The sequence below is a fragment of the Pholcus phalangioides genome, unplaced genomic scaffold (genome assembly GCF_987345545.1).
Source record: "Pholcus phalangioides strain wild (caught in Gottingen) unplaced genomic scaffold, Ppha-v1.0 ptg000004l_1, whole genome shotgun sequence".
In the NCBI taxonomy this organism is placed as follows: domain Eukaryota; kingdom Metazoa; phylum Arthropoda; class Arachnida; order Araneae; family Pholcidae; genus Pholcus; species Pholcus phalangioides.
In genome coordinates, this window is record NW_028301597.1 from 27,960,337 (window position 1) to 27,984,177 (window position 23,841).

Below are 23,841 nucleotides of genomic sequence, written 5' to 3' on the forward strand. Positions count from 1 at the left end.
GACCCAGCCTCTTAGAAGGTGAAGAGAGGAAGTTGTCTTGCAGTGTGTGTGGTGTCTCATTATACCATTTAATTTCCAAAAATAGTACTTTCAGACAAAAGTTTTTATGAAAATTAATTGAAAAAAAAGAACAAACAAAACTTTTGTGGACAAATGGGTCAGTCAAGAATCGGTTAAAATTGAAGAGGAAATTCTTAAGTATACGGGGGTCTCCAATAAATTTGGACGGATTTTAAAAAATCAACAACATGTTTGCACAAATACCAATCAGTTTTGATACAAATACTATATAGTATTGACGAAAACCGTCACTGACATTATCACCTATTTTTACTATTGTTTGCCAAAAAACGTACGATGGGCTCCAATTTTTTCCACGTATGAAATGAATACGTACCGTATTTTAACGCGCATAAGGAGCCTTTTTGACAAAAATTGGGTCCCAAAAATAGGACGGGTCTCTAATATATGGATAGTATCACAAAGATAGGCTATATCTTTTCAATTTTTTTCCCCAAATGTTAAGCCCAAAAAACCAGGAGGGTCCATCATACTCGTTAAAATACATTACGTTGTTGGAAATCTTTCTTTCTTCCCCTTCAATCAGGATTTTAATGATTTTTATCGAAATTCATATAAAAGTTTCTGAATTTCTGTGTATTAATACTGAAATAATAAAAATACTTTCTTTATTATAAAAATACGAATAAATTTTATTAAAATATGTGAAAAAACTACATTTTTTTTTTTGTCATGCCAACAGTTTTTGCTGTGTCTGGAACATCCATTTCTGCCTTTTGCTGTGAATGGTGCAATTACACATCGTCAGTGTTTCGCTCTTCCTTTTGATTTCCAAGCAGAGTCCAGTGTTAACATGGTGGATTTTATTTGTCTGAAATTTGGAGAGAATTGTTTTTAAAAAATCGTAATCGTTAAACATTTTAAGGCGCGTTCTCAAATCCCGTAAAAGAGTATTTCAACACTTACTCTAGCATCGTACATCCAAAACTGATTTCCTTTGCCTCCGTGGCAATTGTACAGCGATATATCATACCCGTCGAAATCTAGACATGTTTCATCTCTTCGAATTTCGCCTTCAGCTGTCAGAATCCAGAACTATATTCCGATAACAAAAAAAAAAAACTCCTTCACAACCGATACTCATGAAAACAAATACTTCATCGTGAAATGACGTGCACAGTCTATTTTTTTGACGTGAATACGTCTTTTAAATCAGTTTTTCTCAACCTCCGTGCCCTGACATCAGTCCAACCTGGAAGTGAGTGGTTAACCGTTTCATTATCACCCATTTATTTTCCGTAAGTCGTTTGTATGACAGGGCCTTTCATCGACAAAAAAAGAAATCAACCGGGCAGTGGGTTTCCGAAGGTTGAGAACCATTGTTTTAGATCATCTGACGATGCATTCGCAAAACGTTGCAGAACAGTTGCAGAACGTTGCAGAAACGTTGCAGAATAATTTAAACGCTCGTATCTGTGGAAGCATTAGGGGTATATCCGTGTTTTTTATGTCTACGTATAGATCTCTTAAGGCAAATCCAATCATACCACTTTGGTTTTTATACCTCTTCTGTTCTAGGCACCAAACTGGCGGCCCGTTTTCGTAATGAAATTGTTTAAGCTACATTTGTTTTAATCTGTATCTCGAGAGGTTTGCAACGCAAACAGAAGCTAAAGAATGATTCTGCTCTGGTTTATATAACTCTTCTGGTCTGGGCGCCAGACCATTTCCACCGTTGCAATGGCCAGACTCGTGGCTGGCTTTCGTAACGGAATTGTTTTACGCTAAATCTCGGGAGATTCACAACGCAAATAAAAAACAAAGGTGTCGCATGATAGACAACACTTTTCTGCTGCTGTGGATTCATTTCTATGCATCTCGCTACCGATGCTTTCTATGTAGCTCTATCTATGTATATCCCCGTTCGAATGGGTATCACTCTTTTCGAATGTGTTCATTAAAAAGTCACAATTTCTTGTCTAATTTTTCAGTTTTTTGTCACGGCGAGTTCGTATTCAATTTCCTCTGGTACTAGCAATCACTAATTTATCAAATCTGCTTCTTTACAAAATAAAATTGCTAAGAAATGATCCAAAAATCAATTGCAACAGAATTCTCGTCCAATAAAATTTACATCGAAGCTGTGAATAAAATTAATTTTACCTACTAGTTTCCAGTAAGAAGAGAATGTGAAAAAATTGAGACGAAACTTGATTTTAAGAGCTTTTCACTCTTATTTTAGTATAGTAAGGCAAATACAATGATATCACTCTAGTGTTAATGCTTTTTCCGGTCTTGGCATCAGATCCGTGGCCCGTATTCGTAAAGAAATTGTTTTACGCTATATCTCAGGAGCTTCGCAATGCAAATAAAAGACAATAGTATCATCTGTTAGATATTAAAAAGTCGAATCCGGTGATACCCTAAGGAATTTAATATGTATTCCGGTCTGCACACCAGGCACGTGGCCCGCATTCGTAATGAAATTGTTTTACACCATATCTCGAGAAGTATGCCACGCATATAGACAATATTGGTGTCGTCTGTTAGCTATCCTAAGAACAAATCCGATAATACTATTTTCATCATGCAGTACCTACCACGCAAATATAGTCCTAAAGAACGTATTCACGTCAAAACTTGTGGCTATGACACAGACTATTCCAATGTTTTTACCACAAATTACTTACTTGATTCTGTCCCATTCCATGACATAATTCAACTGAAGGTTCTTTCCGAGTTTCGCTGTCTTTTGTGGATCCTGTCACGCACATGGTTCCTCTTTTCACCATGAACTGACTCCATAACTGTAATGCAAAACAAAATTCATTCAATGGTCTGTTCGAAATTTCTATTTCTTTCATCGAGCCTCAATTTCCTTTTAATGATAGTCATCAAATTAAAATTTTATAAATTTTCTACTATTTACATTTTTTCATGGTGCACCCCTTTTTTTTATATTTTGCAGAGTACTGCAAATTCATGCCCGCTTCACTTTTGTGCTGCTGTGGATTCATTTCTATGCATCTCGCTACCTATGCTGTCTATGTAGCTCTATCCATGTATATTCCCGTTCGAATGGGCATCACACGTTTCGAATATGTTCATTAAAAAGTCACAATTTCTTGTCTAATTTATCAGTTTTTTGCCACAGCGAGTTCGTATTCAGTTCCCACTGGTAATGGCAATCACTAATTCATCAAATCTGCCTCTTTACAAAATCAAATTGCTAAGAAATGATCCAAAAATAAATTGCAACAGAATTCTCGCCCAGTAAAATTTACATCGAAGCTGTGAAAAAAAATTAATTTTACCTACTAAGTTTCCAATACGTGAATGCGAAAAAAATTGAGGCGAAACAGCTTTTCACTCTTATTTTCGTCATGTGGACCACGTTTGTCTAATCAATTTGTTTTAATTCCTATCTCCACTCCATATCCAATGAGTCAAAAAAGTTCCATGTTTCTGACGAAGATATTCATTGAGACATTCCGACTTAAATAACACGAACTTTCGCTACTTCCAGCACACATTTTGCGGCGTGAAAATTCCTGTATTATCCCGGCATCGACCGATGGTACTTTAACTCTTAGGCTCCGGGAATAGTCGGAGAAACGATTCTCTCAAAACGGCAGATTAAAAACAATTTTCTTTTTTTTTAGTCGTTCTCTTATGAAAGATACATAGTACTCAAACTCATACGTTCCAAATACAGTGAAACCTACCCAAAGGTGCCCACAGACGTCTCTGACATGACGTGGACAGAATAGTGTGTAGCGGCTTAAAAACGGACATTGTATGTGACCTATATTCGCGACGGAATCACAAGTATAGTCCTCCTACCACGAGATGAGATTTGGCTACGGCACGTCATGTCACGTCAAACGATTCTATTTTATCCTAGAAGGACATGCCAATCGTGAAAGCTAAGTCACTGATGAACTTTTCTCGATGTGCAACCGTTTTACCAAAAAAAAATTGAATAAAATCATCCGACGTGACGTGACATGACGCAGCGAAAATTCATCTCGTGGTCGGAGGACTGTAACCCCTTCATAAATTAATAGTTTTATGTATTATGTACTCCTTTAAAAAACGTAAACCTTTCTAAAATTGAATAGTATTTCAGTCTCTTGACGTTCCGTTTTGTACAGGTTTCACATATTGGAAAAAAATTGTGATAGAAAAAGAGTATCTGGGTTCGAACCCACAATAGGGTATTCGATCGACAAAATCGTGATGGGTAGTAGACAGGCAGGCAAGCACTCTACCACTACTCCATAACGTACGCCCATCCTATTTAGTACTAGCAAATTTTTTAGAAAATATAGAATCGATAAAAAAAACTAGAATGTATGTGTACACCATCTGTGCGTCATTTTGAGGACTTCATAGAAAAAAAAATTCAGATCATCACAGGATGATTCAGCATTGTCTGCTGTGCTCATCATCTCTGGATGATGAGAGCATTATGAGAGTTAAAGAGAGTATCAGGTGAGATAATCCGTTATGTAACTAATAAGTGTGTTTGGGAATCTGCAGTATTGGTGCCAAGTCAAGTTAAGCATAAATATAAGAGCTGAACGAAAATATGGTCTTTCATACGAACGAGGTGGAAAGGTATAATGAAATTATGCGCTATGGGAGAAACGACTAGGCAAAGATATTTTGTATATGGGGAAAAGAAATGTATATTTGTGCGGGCTCAAGATATGCCACACACATGTTCCGTAGCAGCTTCTCTCGTACTGCAAATGTGGAACTAAGACATTTATGTTGAAACGACTTCTGTGGTTACAGGCGCTGACCTATTGTTTTGGTCTATTAGAGATTCGTTTGGATCTAATCAATTTTTCATTATTTTTGAGGTACTTCCTTACAATAGGGATTACCGGGGCTAGTTGACAGTTTTAACTTCGCGATTTTTCTGACCCCCCCCCCCCCCCGTAATATTCATAGCAAATGTGACCAATGCTGCGTATATGAGTGCTTTTTAGATACGAGTTAATGATGGAAATATCACTCAAAAGCGTGTGTTCATTTCACCAAATCTGTTAAAAAAATTGTTATAATGCTATGCCGACTTTCCCCCATGTCTGAGGTAAGGTGACACAACCTCTAGGATAAAATGGCATGGTATGGTGGTTAATAGGATCTGAGGAATAAACGTAATTTAGTAACTACAAAACTTTTATTTAATACAAAACTGTAGAAAAAAATATGATGTATAGGTTAAGCACTTGATATTTTGAAGTAGAAAACGAATGTACGAAGAAAAGTTGCAATAAAAAAACCCAAAAATAACAACTCATCTCATTCACAGCTTCACCAAGAAAGTAGGTCGATCACTTCCTTGAACTGGTGGTTGTAATTTTCACAACAAATTTTCCTGCGGTTATACCAAATCGGTAAGTTGATATATGACTCGCGTCTATGCCAACATGTCCGTTGCTGGGATGTCACCTTGCCCATAATATGAATCTTTAGACAAGAGAGCTGCCTCACTGTTCCCCAAAAGTTTTATGAAGCACTCCATCACTTGAAATACAATCTTGATTGACCACTCTACCCATCACTACTCTTGAAAACGCCCCAATATAATCATAGGCTTCAAAGAATAACAAAACCTTGTAGTGAAAAAAAAACTTTCCTTGCAGGAAGTTGGTAATTAATAATGTAATAATTATAATAATATTGTTTATTTAGTTTGTAATTGCATTTTCATTTGGGTTGCTGTATCTTTGAAATATGATACCCATATTAGTTAGGAAATGCTGTCCTTCCTCTCTGGATGGTTACATCATACTGAAACTAAGATGGATGTAACTTCCCTGTCAACTTCTTCGGGTGTTCTGGCAGTTGCAATACTGCTTTACAGCACACCAACTCCGGTCATGTATCGCCTTACGGCAATTACCAACCAGTAGAGTAAGGTAAGAAATGAAGGTGCCATCTAACGGTGGTCGCTACAGGCTCGGTAGGTAAAGAACTTGTTTCTGATGTTATTGAAAGGATTTAAACCCATGGACCTTGATAGTAACCTTCATAGTGGAAGACGAGCATCTTGCCTCTCGGAAAGCACAGTGGCAATACTGGCACTCGGTGCTCACTGCGGTAAAAAGAAGAGAAACTTTCAACTTTTGCCTCTTGAGCCAACTATCGCCGGTCTCCCCATGCCACATATTTCATTATGCGATATCGTGGGGAATAATCAACTTGTAAAATCACAATTAAATAATCTCTAGTTATTTTATTTTCACTCAAATGCATGGTCTGGATTCCACAATAGAAGCACACAATGCCTAAAATTTTCAATAGATAGCAAAACGTATATTTCCGATTAAATATGTCGGTTATTTTACCGTCTTATTTCCCTAGTCGTGTGCACAAATGTCCATACTTGGCTCTTTTGTATATAAAACTACCACAGTGTGAATTAAATAACAAGCATTATTAACTACGCTTTGAATGAATTATTTACGTGTTCTTTGAAACAATAATATTTTTATGTACTCGAGAACATTGGTAATTTTTACTCGATTTGATATGACCCATAACAGTATCGGAAAATGACAAGTAACAATCCTCAAATACAGTACGTCTCCAATTCAAGCATATAGGTAAAGATGAATTCAAAATGTATAATAGTTAACCGTAAAAGTACATTATTAGCCACGTAAGTACCATAATGCTTAACGGTAGTTATGTATTATAAGATATATCATTTTTTTACGTATATTGAGTAGGAGTTGTCAAGTGTCAAAAGTATACAATAAGACGTAATCCATCATGAGAGAGTCCTTACAACACAAACCGTTTTCCAAATACAAAAAAATAAATAAAAAATAGGTAAGTATGAGACTCACTTGTCCCCGAGCAATGGCTTTGTTCGGGACGTAAAGCTCCGGATAAACATTGTCCAAGTACCATTTAAAACTATGACACTTGAGCCTCTTTCTAAGTTCGATCCTACTCGTAACGTCACCGTAATCTATCTAGAAAATCATAAAAAAAGTAGTTATTTTGAGTATGGGTTGTTTCTCAACATTTCTTGTGGATAAATTCGATAAATTCAGCTTTTGTCATCGAGAGTATTTGAAATTTCTCTCAAGTTATCGCGTCGATAAATTCCGCTACTGTCCGCGCCGCTTAATGTGACCACATTGGGACTCGGGGAGGGGGGTTTCTGTTAGCAATGACTGAAGAATAATTATATCCGAGGAAAAGCCGTTTCCTCGGTGACCATACAGTCCGTTCGATGGAACGTGTGATAAACGGGCATTGGTAAACCCGTACAACTGTTTTTCTTTCCCACATAATTGGTAGTAAAATGTTCAATTGCTTCATTTTCAAAAGAATTGTTATTCTAAAACGGGAATTTTTCCCCCTTTAAACTAAAATCCTGCATTAGAATGGAAGAGTGACGAATTAAGAAACTTTTTTAAATTAAAGCATGATATACATCCCTTGAGAAAGTCTAGCAGGAAAATGAATTTGAATCTGGTCGAGAACTAAAAGAAACTGATCGAGAACTAAAAGAAATATTTGTATTTGTATTTATACTGTTTCTAGGCCTGTTGCTCTTTGTGGCGAGATTTTTTGACACGGAGATCTGCTTGCATTCACTCCTCGAAGTTTGCCTTGACAATGCGAAGACCATTGAAAAAGCAGCTCCACACGTACATTGATTACAGTGAATTAATAATACTACAGACTGATTGCGATATTAAGAAACAGCAACGGAAGTGGGGAGGGAGCGAGAGAACGCCTTCTAGCCTCCCATATAGTCTTGCAGCCTGATAACGATAACTTTAAGTTTGTTTAAAACCTTAGCTTCAAAATGCTCAAAAAAAAAATCAAGCTTCAAAGGTAAAAAAATTGATATCATTATCCGAGTTCCTGACAACTACAAAGAGAACTTTTTCCCATGTAAGAAATTTGGTCCGTTCTTTGCAAAGGCGATAACAATAACTAAATGATAACATTTTCCGTGATGTTAATAAGCGGCGTCGAGTGCAATAAATTTTCAAAAACTATGTATTATATGAAACTAAATACGAAGAAAATTTTTGATGATTATACATACCTTTCGACCGCCCAAAGTTTCATAAAAATATTTGGCGTATTCGTCCATCCATACTTCGGCAAGACGGATTGAATTTTTGTCGACATCATCTTTGCCGTTCAGGAATGAATACGGGAAAGATTCTCTATAGACATGTCCGACGTGAGAGCATGGGATCATTTCGAGTTTCCCGCCGCACATCCATGTCTGAAAGAGAATGGAGATTCCTTTCATTTGTTATTCAAGAACAAAGTTCATTTTAGCACATTCGATCGAGCACCAAGTGGTTTTTGTTTTTGTGTAAATAGGGGAAAACGGTCACCTTGAAAGACAGCTCCAAATTTTCGGCACCCCATGTATCGAAACCTTCATCATAGGTTCCCAAATACTCGAAAAATTTCTTGTCGATTGAAAACAGACCACCGGCCATGGTTGCTGTCCTGAAATTTCAATAATTCCTTTTATAGATATGTTGCGGTAAATGTAATATATCGGTTATTATAGGTGATAACCTTTTATTATGCATGCTCACCAATCGTCTTGGTAAGTTTGATAAATTTATCACTTTTACCTGCGAATATGCATAGTACCCAAGTGTCGTTGGTAAATTTGATGAATACTTGAAATTTTTTGCAGTAATTTGTGATTATGCATCAATAAAATGTAATCGGATTAATTGCAATAGTGTAAAAGGTGAATTTAATAAATATGAAAAAAAAAATACAAATGAGTAGACTTAATAAGTGACGAAATGTGCTCTAAAAATATGCAAATATGCGCTTGATAATGCTGAAAAATGCACTTGAAAATGTCAAAATATGCACACTTAAAAATTGCAAAATATGAATTTTAAAAGCCCAAAATACGCACTGAGAGATCCTGAAAAAGTTGAAAATTCCAAAATATGTAGCTAAAATGAGGAAACATGCATTAAAAAATCACCATGCAAAATAATAAAAGCAGATATGTGTGTGTTTTTAAAATGCATATTTTTTTCTTGGTGCATATTAATTGGGTTTGGTACACGCAAATTTTTCCAAAAACATATTTCCTAATTTTTTACTTTTCACATAATATGATATTTTGTGCGTCTAACTGTGAGTGAAGTTTATGTTGAACATTTTTTTTTTTATTTTAGGCATTTATATGCATTAATGCTGGAAAAAGGAAAAAAATATGCATATGTGCATAAGCATCTGCATATAATCCGGGCTCTACAAATGACTCTAGTATTTGTGATGAATATAGTTTAAACCCAATATAACGATGACAAAATTTTGCGATCCTACCCCGATATAATGATAACAAATTTCACGATCCTACCTGTGTGTGTGTATGTGGATATAATAATACAATACATGCATAAATTATCATGCTATCCATACTTAGAATAAGACAACCATAAATATTTTTCAAGGGTATTGTATAATATTTTATCATTATATATATTGTTTCTAGTTTTAGTAATTGCACTCTTAATTGGGTTGCTGTATTTTAGAAATATATGACATCCTTATTTGTTATGGGCATCATTTTCTCAGCTACCTCGTTGGGCATTTTGCCTGTTGTGGCCTTGTATTTGTATGCTTAGCAGGGCTGGGCAAATACCAGACGCCAAGCCACCATAGCGACTAAAAAATTAGTATTGGCGCCTAAAAATTTATTTGTGTAGTTACTAAATTGCAGGCTGAGAGCAGCACAAAATGTTTAGAAATTTATAGCGGCATATCTGCCAACATGAAAGAAGGTCAGTGTATGCCGTGAAAAAGTCAAAAGAATCATTATTTTGGATCTTTTTCTGCGGGTAAAAAAAATTTTGGCGCCTAAACACTTTTTCTGGCGCTTAGATTACTTTGAATTTGTCCATTCCTAATGTATATCGTATAGTACGATTTACCATGTTTACCAATGATGTGGCACTTTGGTGTAATACATAATAGCTAGTAAAAGTGATAATTTTTTAGTAATTATCAAATTTACCAACGATGCTTCGATACTATGCATAATCGCCGGTAAAAGTGATAAATTTAGGGAAATTTATCAAACTTACCAAAATGCTTGGTAAGTATGCTTAATGGCCGATTATTACGTATAATAACTGTATTTATCACATTTACCGTGACAGACATAACACGACGCGTGCGAAATATGTTGGAAATATTTATTAATTGAACAAGTGCTTACTCCACTGGAGCCCAGGTTTCTGACCTCGCGTCACCTATCCTGGGTGGAATGAGACGCCACTTGAACACCAGTTCCCAGTCAAATCCTCCGATATGTCTCATTGCTCCATTATTGCTGTACTCGAACGTCTTCAGATCGATCGTTCCGATAACTGGGCTGACAACCGTGGTTCTGTTCCGGTGGATTCGGTATAATAAAGGTTCTAACCACCCTACAATAATAATAAGCATTGGATTAGTTAAAGTTAAGCCACAGAAATAACTCTCATATATACAGTGAACACCCTCTTTAGCGGACAGTGGTGGGATGAAAAAATCTGTTCGTTAAATTGAAATGATAGTAAAATAGACGGAGTTTGTTGAAGCCTTTGAAATAAAAATTATTATTTACTGTAAAAGATGGGTGACCGCATCGGTAGGGTGACCGTTAAGAGGGGTGGTAACTGTACTTGTCCGTGAAATATTTCAACAAACAGGGTACCCACTTTTATCGTTGTCCACGAAGTGAGTGGTCTGAGTCACAACACGTTCTCATTGTGAGTGGTAGTTGAGTGACTTCCGCTGACGAGCAACAGACCTGGACAAATTGGGATTTCACGAGTCTAGCCATATCTACGCAGCTGTAGTACTGCTATTTACTTTTCCCCGCCACTCTCGCCGTTTATTTCCTCCTTTAGCCTCTCTCTCACTCTATCATTCTATCTCTCTACTCTATCTCCCCTTTTCACGCATGAATATGGAAGCTAGAAATTGCAGGTAATTGTGGTAATTGTGATGATAAATTTGTGATAATTACAGTTCTTGGGTTACGATGGTAAGTAATAACTATTTAAATATTACTATTTGCGTATTCACAGAATGAACGCCTTCTCCGGGTTTGAGTCAAATGGCTCATATGGACTTAATAGAGACAGGTCCTCTAGATCTATTTCTCAAAAATTTTAGTTTTTCAATTTTTCCCCAATATTATTAATGAACACATTCGTCTGCACGGAATGCAATAGCGAATTGTGTAGCGTGTTATGGCCGAAACACTGACACAACTAACTAAAAGGCAACTGCACTCACTTTACGTGATTATCACGACACGTCAGCGTAGTGTGTTTCGGCCTTAGAGGTCGCTTTTAGTGCACGACGTCAGACACCCCTACTCGTCTAACGCAACGTCGGCTGTTGTCGCCCGCGATGCTGGTGTTATCACTTCCAGTGGACGACCAGCCAAAGACTTGATAGTTTATGAATTAGGTATTAGATAACGATGGTAGTATATAACCATCTGTATGGGTCACGACAGATGTCCGAAGTCACGGAAAATGAACTCACCATCGGTGCATTCGCAGTGCGAATCCAGGAACGTCAGGATTGGCCCTTTGGCGTTCGAAGTTCCAACCAAACGTGCGCGTATGAGTCCTTCTCTCTTCTTGGTTCTAATTATCTTCACTTTAGAAAATTTTGACATGTAAACACTGAGGTTCTCTTTCAGATGCGCTACAGATAAAAATTATAAATAATGTTTACAAAATTCCCAGATGTAATGATACATAAATGTAACGTCGCCATAAAAGTAGGTAAGTATCATCAATTGTTTGGTTTAATAATAAATTTGAGGGAGGGGGGATAAATCAGCAAATAGATATAATATCAATCATCAGAAGTGGTACAGATTTCCTCGAGAGGTTACGTTGGAAACCAAGCCGTAAATAAAATAAAATTCTTTTATTTCCCATGTGTGGATAAAGAAACTACTTTTCTAGATTTATCTCTTCTAGTTCAATTGTACGTAGTTCAAGTTTATTTCTAAAAGCTTATTCATAAAGAGGTTAATCCTTCCGGTAAGCTGTAAGAAATTTCTGATGTTTTACTGACGCATAATCCGCGGAATATAAGCAGGAAAATACGGTAGTATTAGCCTACTTCTCGTGACGTATTGCTACCTTCTTCATTTGTAGCGACCACTGACGGCATGCCGATTCCTTCTTTGCACGAATAGGAGTAATATCAGTGTAATAACACTGGAGTAATACCAGCAAAAATATGCAACTGGGAAAACGCAACTCTTGTCCAGAATCTGAGGAATCACCGTCTATAGAAGTAGTTCTTCACAAAATCTTCTGACACTTTCGGTTGAGGGCATGCGAAAGGGTTTCCTCAATATCTGTTAGGGATATGGGATATGCTTGTGACCAACACTCAAATCTGTAGTACTAGCAATGTGAAAATTTCAACTCACGTAAATTTGAAAAATCATCGACGAGAATAATTTCTCGGATAAGATGATCCGGGGACCTTTCCAAGACGCTATGGACAGTCCTAAGTAGCACGCTCCAGGCTTCGTTATGAAAGCATATGATGACACTCGTTTGCGGAAGCTCGTTCGCTGGGTATCCAATGTCACGGCATCTATCATAATAATCATACAATGAATACATTAGATTGTGCAGTGCTCACATAAAACAAAAATGGGATTAATCATTTTTCTTAAAGGAGTAGTCACCGTTTTGAGTAAAAACGCTGATCAGAATCGAATGGATAATCAAGTTAGAGATTATTGTAATTTTATAGAAAGATCTTGAATCCAGACCCGTAATACAGCTGCTACTGAAAAAAGTTTGCTTAGTTGCTACTAGGTAGCGTGCTCATTTATAACATATTGCCGTGCGTATACATTTGCTAGGATATACCACAGCCAGAGGCTTGTTTACTATATGCATATTTTTTATGTGTATCCTTTGTTTTATAGGTCCGTTATACTTGATCAGTAAGGATAACGTAATTTGCGTATTTAAGAAAAATAGATGTGATGAATGCTTAATATGCGTGCGTGCGTGTGTCAGTTGCCAGTTTTTATGAATGAATGCGAAAATTTGATTTTCTCACTACTTTTCACGAATCCCTCGATAATTTACACATTTTGAACCCAGAATAAGGAGTAATTTTGCTGAGCACTTGAATTCTAGATTTCTTAATATAAGTACAGTACTTTAATAATTAACATCCTCAAAAAAATAACAATAATACACTGCCCATAAAAAAGATTATTGTATTGTGGTCGTATCCAAATATGAATAGCTTCTCGATTTATCCCACTATGTCTATTGTACTTCTTTTTAAACGTATAAATTGTGTTACGATCCCCCCCACCGGAATTAAGCTATTCCATTTATTGGCAACCCTATCAAGGAAAAACTCCCTGCGACACCACAATCTGGAATAGCCCCTTACTAAACGATACTTATGTCTCCATTGTCGAAGCAGTTGATTGACGGCTCAGAGCCTAGCTTACCCATCCCATTGAAAATTTTGAATACTTCAATCATATCCCCCCCCCCGACACCTGCGATCTTCTAATGTAAACATATTTAAGAAATCGAGTCTCTCTCTTTATAGCTGAAGCTTCGTGTGCCAACAAGAGCACTCGTGACTCTTCCCTGAAGCCCTCGCCTCAAATAAGTCCTCCTGCAGGTATGATCTCCAAAACCTTACGTCATACTCCATCGCAGGACGAATTAAGCCTCGGAAAAGCGAGAACAGGACTTAAGGAGAATCCGGGATAGTAGTACCATTCAACTCTTGAGTGAAACGTAGGTTGTTCGAACAAAAATGAGCGACCATCCATTTGGCAACGTTAAACGTCATGCTCCATTCATTTTCCCATGCTGTAATCCTGTTCAAGTTGGTCTGGATCAATTTATTACCGATTTGATTTCCGGATAACCCCTTAGTTTCACGTCATCAGCGAATTAGCTAACAATCCTATCGATATCCTGCTTGAGTTTATCGTTAAAAGGGGAAAAGTATGGGTCCAAGGACACTTCCTTGAGGGACTCCACTTTTGATACCTCTTTAATCAGAAAATTCCTCGTTCACCATAACCCGTTATGACCTATCTCGTAAGCAAGAATCTATCCGATTCAACAAGTTGTCCCTAATCCCAATCTCATGTAAACGCTTCAAGAATTTTCCCATGTTGGACCCGATCGAATGCGTTCTGGAAATCAAGATAAACTACGTCGACGTTTATGAAATTTCCCGAAGCCTTAGCCACGTGATCATAGAAGCAAAAGTTGGTGGTTACACGTGACTTCCCCTTCTTGAACCTATGCTGGTTTTCCGACAATGAGTTATTCTCGTGTATCCACTTCAACAATTCCCTTCTGATAATATTCCTATAAAAAATAATAACTTTAAAAGTTCATTATCGCCCCCATCGAACCATTGTTATAAAGTAATAAAACTGGTTCATAGCGAACCCGCACGCGTGTTCAGACTTTTTTTATCAGCTTCTTTCCCTGTAACCGCATGCTATTAAACACGTAGAAATAGAATTTCGTGCGATTCAGTAGTCTTTTTATATTTATTTCAGTATTCTTCAGTATGCTCTTCAATGTTTATGAAGTTTGCTAATTTCGAATACACGTGCTAATCATCTGCTTATTGGTAGCATATGCTCGAAAGTAGCTTGCTTTCGTGCTACTTATTAGCATGTGTATAACGGCCCTAATCAAGGCCGTCTTAAGAGCATCATGGGCCCCCGGACCAAATGATTTTTCTGAGGCCCTACCAGGCGAATTTTCGAACATCTCAACCAGATCCCATTTTCGGAAAAGGAAAAGTCCTTTTCTTCATGGTCAGTTTCTTTCAACTGACCGCATTCACAGTTCTTCGGCTAAAAGCAGGGCCGTCTTAAGAGTATCATGGGCCCCCCCCCCCACTGGACCAAGTTATTTTCTGAGACCCTACCTGGCAAATTTTCGAAAAATTCAACTACTTCTCATTTTTCTGAGGCCCCCTTTTCTCTTGAGGGCCCATGCCTCAAGACGGCACTGGCCCTAATGCCATAATATATTGGCTCAATAGATGAACTGATGATCCGCAATTTCAATTTCTAACTACTGCTAACTACTAACTTACTGACGGTTTGAAAAAGTCGGTTTCAGGCGCTTCAATCCGGTTACAACCGCATTCAGCTAATGAACACGTTCTTTCCTCGTGTTTATTTGAACAAATTTCTTCCAGGTGGAGACGCTCCAATAGAATATAAACGGGTTTTTTTAACTCTCTCCGCCATCTTAAATCAACAAGAAGACAAAGTCTATATACACTTTGTCCGTAGATTTAATTGCAGCTGTTCAAGTTACAATGACAGAGGAAACAATCAGATAACCTATGCTGTGAACAGGAATGAGGTTAAAAAAGTAATTTAAATATTTTATATACGCAAGGTGTACATAATTAAAGTTTCTTTGTCCGAGTTGTCTGAGTTGTCTACAGCCTTAACTATCCATCAGAAAATCGTGCGACTTTAGCAGTGTCTCAATGACAGAGATGGAGAGAATTTTTTAAGCCCCTTTAACCCTTCATCCGGCATAGCATAAATCACTTAACCCTCTGTAGGACACCGTATCCTTTCGTATGAGGTAGGCTTTCTTCCCTTTTTTCAGCAGGTGTAAGGGAGATAGGAAAATGTGTTCCATATATTGAGAAATATACTTTGCAGGATATCTCTGGGTTTGTCATTGCCAAAATTTTCCAATCAAGGCTTTCAATAAGGTGAAATACCTCTTCAATGCTGGTGAGAAGGATAAAGACTGAAAATCTCCTCCAACGTTTTGGTGAGAAATCTGTGTTTCTAGAAGAGTTTCACCAGCAAAAGCACGCTCTTGTAATCAGCATCATACTTTTTAGAGAATTAAAGAAAATGCAAACGGGGTTCTGTGCGCTGGAGATGTTAAGATATCCTTCCATGAAAGTTGATCACCTCAAATTTACAAAAAATTTGCATTTGCATAAGAAACTCCCTCTTGTATAAGTGCCTATTCATTTCGCTATAAATATTCTTATTATCTATTCTATTGTTTTCAAAAGGGAACATTTCCACTTTTGCAAAATTTACAGTACAACTAAAAAATACAAAAGTAGAAAATAACCCAGCATAATAGCATGCAAGAATAATTTGAGAATATTTAAATATTATGTTTCTTGATCGACATTCAAGGGAGTTGTTCACATTAGAATTTCGGAAATATTTCATTTTGAAAGAAAACTACCGTAAATATTAATTTTGATTGAAATTTGACCTGATCAAGTCTAAAAGATTGGAATTTTCTTCGTCACCTGTTGATTCCAGAAGGTTTGTTTTACCTACCCGCAGGAAGGTATCCTTACTGCCCTCTCGTGATTAACATAAAAAACACGATCATTCTTCAGTGGAACTTCCCATAACGGACACCTCCACTGACGGACACAATTTTGAACTACATCGAGGAACGGACACCCCTCGTTAGTGGACAAAATTTTCGGTCACATCGGGGTCCGTTATCGAGAAATTAAAAATACCGAAGTGTATAAAAATGGTCCCTTTTGATAGAAACGACTAACTTTATACGTTGCAATTTCTACCAAAAATATTCCCGTTTGCATAGTCCTGGTTGCATATTCTGACAGAGCTCATCCAAAAGATTCATAAACTGTTGAAATAAGTGCTTATCGGGAAAAAGTGGAAATATTCCTTTTTAAAAATAAGCTACTCAAATATTCTTTCCTATGCCTTCCTTCACCATTTCAGACCTGGTAGGAACAAACGTGTGGGTTGCTTTACTCTGTAGGTATCCTTTTAATAAACCCAGAGAGCCCTGATTTTTCAACGATAAACACCCCCAATCCTCACACTCTGGGTTGCACTCACTGACGAGCGCTTAGAAAATCCAGAGCTTTTTTTTTTGCACATTCTAAGTCAATCAAAAACAGGCGCTGCTGTAATGTCGTATCAAACGTATATCTGCGGGGGCGTAGTTATCGAGAGGTCTGTGCTACGTAAGCCCTTTTTGATTTTTTTCTGGGAAAATCTTCAAGTTCTTTGTATTTTCTGAATGAGGGCCCTCAAAAGTACGGGGGCCCTCAAGGTACTGCCGCACAGCCGTTGAGTTTCTCAGATTTGTACATTTTGCGGAGTGAGGAAAAGGTGGTTTGTTCTCCTACTACTCCTTTCAAAACGTTTACTGTTTTTAGGGTTAATTATCCTCGAACCAACTCGTTCAGCGACATTTTTATGACGTCACAACAGCCTGCTTCTGATTTTTGTACTAAAAGACATCATGATCTATAGTTGTTTTATATATATATAAATAAAAAAGACGATTCAAACTTTCACTCACAAATGACGCTATATCACATAAAACTCAACGTAGGACATAAAACGCCACACAAACAGTGCATAATTAATGTTTAAAATGATTTTCGTTACAATTAGAATTTTTTCAAGTTTTCAAGGTTCAAGGTGTATATTAAGTTCTGTATTATCTGAAAATATATAAATTAACTTTTTTTTAGACAATCAAAGGAAAAATGTATTAATTACTTATCGATCGTCGATAATTAATCAACGATCGATAATTAATCGACGTCGTCAAATTTTGCATATATACCAAACGGAACCCGACTTGAACTTTAAAAGTTTGTCAGACCTCGGCGAATGCCCGAAATGGACGAAAAACTGTCGGGAAACAATGGTTTCTCGGCCCCCAACAATCACTATCGGAATGTTTACTTTGGTTACCGTGGTTCTCTACTAATGCGTTTCAGACGTGTATATGCCTGTACAATGGTTTGTACTTTAATCCTGTCAGTATATATGTATAATAGTTTATACACCTTTATAAATGGTTTGACACTTTTCCAATCTTCCCAGTAACTGAAGAACACCCGGACAGCGCCGGGTATTATATAGCTAGTTATAGAAATAAAACTTACTGTTGGTCTCTATAATCAGGTAGAGAGCGGTGAATGGATATCATGTCACTGACGTACTGGTTATACCCGTAGGTCACCATTCCTGTTTTCTCCAGTTCTTCTTGCTCCTGAGTGAGGTTCGTTAGTATCACTGGCTTCCCCATTTCACCGGGACTTTCGGTCTCTGCCACAATCGATGACACCGCAAACTCGGTTTCTTGATATGTCTGGGCTTGAATCTTCCGCTTGTTGGGCAAATACCTGTAATCTAACTTTTTTTCATCCGATAGTTCGTTAGGTTTGCTCTCTGATAGCACTCGCACCGCCTGGGACTCGTGGTGAATTTGTTGGATGTACCTCGAATTCGCAGACAGCAAATTTATGGTTAAAATGAATGTTGTTGAAATTAGAATCAAAGTTCTTATCACTAATCGCTTTTTTTTCCGCAGTAACAGAGTTATATACGCCATCTTTATTTAGTTATTTGTCACGAAGTGATTGGTGTTAGATATTCAACTTTATCTGATGTTGATGAGATGATGGTTAATTTATATATATGATGAATCATTATCTTGATCGCCCATCATCTAACAGCTACTGAGAAGCTGAGACTGACCTGGAATGCAATGCAAAGGTGTGAATTTTTATTCTAATTAATGAAAATCATAGCATTCTTTTACAGGAATATCAAAGAAAACTGTTCAGCAAAGAGGCGTAAAAGCGTTATAACAAATGCTAAAGCATGTTACCTCAACCATGTAAATCTTCAATTGATATCCCATAGATTACACTGACGAAAAGGCTTTAGTAGTTACAAAGTTTATAGAAATGCGGAAAAAAACACTTCAAGGAAAAAATTTATTCTATTAATTGGTGAAAAAAGTGGATTTCAGATTTAGGTTTAGAGGACATTTCAAAACGAATGAGAGAAATAATTTCAGAATTATTGAGAGGAAATGTTTTTTCATGATTATTTAAAAGAAATAATTTCAGAATCAGTGGCAAAACTGTATTTCGCATTTCATGAAATTATTTTTATCAATTATGAACACGAAAAATGAAATTCGAATGTTGTTGAAGAAATGTTTTCAGAGTCGATAATAAAATTTTTCAGAAATATTGTGTTTATTTTCAATTTTATATTTTTTCGCAAAAAAAATTCTACTTTATTCATTATTTCATTCAATTTTTATACATTTCATGTACAGGAAGGGAAGCATAGCTAATAGCACGTACCGCAAATTACTGATGAACCATTGATCCTAGAGGCATACTTTCAGAAAAAGTATCCAAATAACCTGTGGACCTCAAATAAGTCACTGATATTGAAAGGGGTTGTATAGTTATTAAAATAAAAGCAATTAATTTCTTATAAGGAGGCCCTGTGCTCTGAAACACACAATTAACGCATTTCACCTCCATTTATCCTGGTTTTCCCCTCAACTTTTCTCCGTTTTCTGAATTCAAATATTTCAGCGAATATTGCACCTAGAAACGTGGAATTGTGTTTTTGAAAACAGGGTGTCCATATATATAAGAAGTTAAATTTTTTACTATACCACCTCTAGCAGTATGAATGACGTATCGGAAGTCTAAAGAGTAACTTCAAATTTTATTGAATTAGACAGCTTTTCTTATCACATATCGTGAAAAATAATTTTTAAAGCCCATGAAATCCCAAAAAATTTCAAAAAGAGCTTTTGTATTTGCAACAGAAAATCCATTTTCTTTTGGAAAAACTGAGTTTAAAAACTGTGAAGTACTTTCAAAATGGGGCGTACCAATAAAAATAAAGTAGCGTTATTATTACTATATCCCTCTAGTGGACCCTGCACGCACAAATGTGATGGTTGCTTTTTCTCTCTGTAGGAAAAACATTTTTCAACCTCAGCGAGTAAAGCAGGACTTTAAATCAGTTGACTTAAAGGATTGTGTACGTTTTGAGTTAAAAAAATATGGTGTATGAACATTAGGGGCTTCCATCAGAGGGTATCACTTAGAGTTGAAGTTTCAGGGAGTTTTTAAGATGGTTTCCAAGAGAAAGTACTCCAAGGAAAGGTGTGATTTAGTGAATTAAAATTTAGCAATAAAATTCTAGAAAAAAATCGTATGTGAAGATGAATATATTTTGCATCATCCTGGTTGAAAAAATTTGAACGAAGTAAATTATCTCTTCAGAAAAAAAAATTGCAAATCTAAAGTTTGAAAAAAAAAAGATTTGCTGACATTTATGTTTTTAATGTATTTTTTTAAGTATCAAAATGCAAGAACATCTTGTTAATTCCAAAACATGAATGCTCGTGGCTTGGAGAAGAGATTCTTTTTGAACCTTTTGCTCTGAAAATTATTTCATCTATTAGAGACGGATTGCATGAAAGACAGGGTACATACATAGAAATTGCCATACCTCACGTTTTAATTCACGAACACACGAAACGAGCATTATTTTAATAGAGAATGATTAATATTTTCAGTTCATAATGACCAAAATTCTGTTGTAGATGAAGGGGTCTCGCATACATTTTAACGTGGTAAAAGCAAAACCTTGCTCTAGTAGAAATATCGTTAATTATACTATTTAACCATTGGTTTATTTAAAGTTTTTTACACATGTTCTTGAATGTATGCGCTATACTATGTTCCACATATCTCTGATACTTTTTTGTAAATGTTCAAAAAAAATTTATTAAAAACATCTTGCGCACATTGGTCAAATGCCATGACATCAATGTAATTGAATAAAAAACATATATACAGTGGAACTTCGGTTAACGAGCAAAAATTTTGAAAACATTTTGATTTGATTAACAAGTGGCGATTTGCATTACGAGCGAACATTTTGCGCTTTATTTATACATTGTCACGTTTTCACAACTCACAGCTGATGGTTTTTCGCTTTCGTCCACACACGTACTGTGGAATTGTGGGTGATATTCTCCCCTACAGTCTCCAGTCAACGTGCCTTACTCGAAAAATGAACGCCAGTGTACGGGTTTGACGGCTTACGATACCAAACTAGATGTCGCATCGTAACCACGCGTATGAGCGCTTGAAGTTTTTTTATACAAATTATGCTTGGCTAGAAGGTGGCTGTAGACAAACTGATGGAACTCCAATGCCAGCAACAGCCAGAAAGATCTTATGGAGGGTATCTTTACTGAGGAAGAAAGAACTGACTCACTTCAAATAAGATGAGAGAGATGTGTAAAATGCGGGAATCTGTGCAAAGTTTTGTAGAAAAGAACCTGTGAAATAAAGCTATGTAGAGCACACAGTGTGCGAGAAATGAATCTGTCCAAGAAAAATGCAAATTCCAATTTTTGAGAAATTCTAAAAAAAAAGCAAAAACAAGTTTCATTAGATACGTTCTTTTTCAAAGTCGGACAAAAAGAATAAGTTTATGCTGTATTATTGAATGAAGCCATTTTTATTAGTCACTTTTATGTGAATGAATAATTGTGGAACGAATTAGGCGAATTTCCATTATTTCTCATGTGGAAGTTCGATTCGAAAAACGAGCGATTCGTATAACGAGCACGTTGGCGGGACGAATTAAGCTCGTTAACCGAAGTTTCACTGTATATTATATATTTTTTTAATTGATTTTTATTCAATTACAACATTGATGTCATGGTATTTTATCATTCGCGCAAGATGTTTTTAATGCTTTTTTTTTTGAAAATCTACAAAAACTTGAGTATCAGAGGTATGTGGAACTTTATACTGGCATAGGATAGCACACGCAATCAAAAACGTGTAAAAAATTTGAAATAAAAACCAATGATTTAAAAATATTTTTAAAGATTAGAGCTTCTATTAGAGCTTTTCACCACGTAAAAAAGTATGAGAATCCCTTAAAAGACCTCAAAATTAAAACTAAATTGGAATAAATTATAAGAAATTTTAATTGCATTGCCGAATATCGTTCAATACGTAGCCGATCACTTTGAAGTACTTTACTCACGTCAGTTTTGAGCCGGCATACTTTTGTGGTTGTCGGACACAAATTACTATCATGTATCGACGAAGGAGTGGACGAGGTTGTTCGCATCATGGTTGATATCACATTGATGAAGGAGAGACCACCCAGCACTGCAGAAGGGTTTTGTTTTGTTTTTAACATCCGATAAGAAGGTGTTACGAACAAAACATCGGTCTTTTATACTCCAAAGAAAAAAAAACAAGCTGGAGACACGTGAAACCACACGAAGTGACCTGTGATAAGTTTCACGTCATGAAATTTCACTGCATCTACAAATAAACAAGGTAATTTGTATGATAATAAAGACGTGTTTTCTCACATTTCCGTGTGAAATAGTGTCGTGACATCATTCATTTCTCATCTGACGTTGCAGACTTTTTTTTCATGTTTACATACCTTTGTGTGTACAGATCACTTTTATGCATTGCATTATGAACTTTTTGTGTATATATTTTTTTTCTTATTTGCGAACCATTAGAAGTACCTTAGTGCAACTGAAACGCAAGGATGAATGACCAAAGTGAGATAGATTATAAGAAATTTTTCACTAATGGCAGATCATGAACGTCTGTTAACCACGTAGAAAAACAAAATATCAGACTCAAATCTTCCTAGATTAAAATACTCATTTATACATAAAAAATAGAATATATATATGTATATTATCGCATATTTGGTGCACAAACAAACGTCTGCGGACAACGTTGCGCCTAACGTTTTCGGAGATTGTGTTGTAACAGTTATAAAAAGCTGGCTATAATTGAACTCACACTCTTGGTGCTGAATCGAATTGATCGATTCAAGTGAAACTTTGTATACGTGCTATAGAGAGGTTACCAAGTAGACCATGGTTTACCAGGAACAACAAAATGGTAAATGGCAGTAATCAATTACTGTACGATTAATTAAAGTACACTTAATTAATAGTAGTAATGGATTAGTGAAAAACTTATTCGTTTCATGAAAACAGTCCGCGGTGGTGCTCCAGCTAGAGGAGGGTTGGCGCGTTTGTTTCCTCGGGTGCCAGATTTGCCTTTTAAATGTTCAAAATCATCAATTTAAATTTTCCTCATAGAGTATATCTATAGCCAATCTTTTGAACGACTTCAGATTGCCATTCATCTTTTAACCTTCAAACCAAAAATATTGAAAAGTTGAAAGGATTTCAACAAAAAATTTTCTTCGCTTGTATGCGGTCGAAACAAAAAATCCGATCGAGAATTTTACATTCTTCGGTCACGTCGGGCAATAGCCCTGCTTGTATGACAATTGATGGGATAGTCTTAACATGGGAATTTGTGGTCGATAATTGGGGGGGGGGGGGGGGGTCTCACATTGGAGGAATGATATAATTCTGCAAAAATTAATTAATTTTACTCTATTCACTACATTTTTACCATTCATCCTATAATAGCCATTACAGCGCCGCATTTTCCAACTGGTGACAATAATTTCAGCCAAATTTTCTTCATCGTAAACACCTCTCCCATCACAATTAAAACGTTAGAATCATGTGCACAGTGTACAGCCCCACGTATGTATTAAAGTCACTGCCATCTTAGAGGAATCGTAGACTTAGAGGAATCGTGAAAAAACTATAGAAACCGCGAGACACTCAGGCTCTAGCGCAAGAAGCAACTTGTAAATTGCACGGAATCGTCGACTAGGTGATGTGTTTAACCCTTTAACCTTTTGAGCGGTTTTAAAATTTTAATTATCCGCATCATAAGTGCCACAGTATATCTCTATACCTTCTGAAAATTGCCACCTATTTTCAAGTAAAAGTTTTTATCCGATCTCCTGTAATGATGAATGCTTTACACGCCCCCCCCCCCACAAATGTTTTCAGGAGAAGAAAACTC

The 23,841-nt window shown here is 36.4% G+C and overlaps 1 protein-coding gene across 1 annotated transcript; it reads right to left on the minus strand.

Annotated features, from left to right (window-relative positions):
• Positions 1-684: 684 nt before the first annotated feature.
• LOC149087029 (putative polypeptide N-acetylgalactosaminyltransferase 9) lies at positions 685-22,131 on the minus strand. Its single transcript, XM_089231248.1, has 11 exons — positions 21,962-22,131; positions 18,019-18,613; positions 12,500-12,669; positions 11,593-11,757; positions 10,271-10,481; positions 8,409-8,526; positions 8,108-8,293; positions 6,888-7,016; positions 2,712-2,828; positions 988-1,116; positions 685-892 (listed from the first exon to the last, which is right to left on the minus strand). Exons 2-11 carry the CDS (start codon positions 18,465-18,467, stop codon positions 752-754), a joined length of 1,815 nt encoding a protein of 604 aa, XP_089087374.1. The 5' UTR covers positions 18,468-18,613; positions 21,962-22,131; the 3' UTR covers positions 685-751.
• Positions 22,132-23,841: the final 1,710 nt, after the last annotated feature.

What these genes read in the sequence shown, in the direction of transcription:
- LOC149087029 (XM_089231248.1), bottom strand. Translation starts at nt 18,467, where the DNA reads ATGGCGTATATAACTCTGTTACTGCGGAAAAAAAAGCGATTAGTGATA. An exon ending in CCTGATTATAGAGACCAACA is followed by an intron (nt 12,670 to 18,018) that starts GTAAGTTTTATT and finishes TTATTATGATAG; the next exon opens with ATGCCGTGACATTGGATACC. An exon ending in GCACTGCGAATGCACCGATG is followed by an intron (nt 10,482 to 11,592) that starts GTGAGTTCATTT and finishes TTATTATTGTAG; the next exon opens with GGTGGTTAGAACCTTTATTA.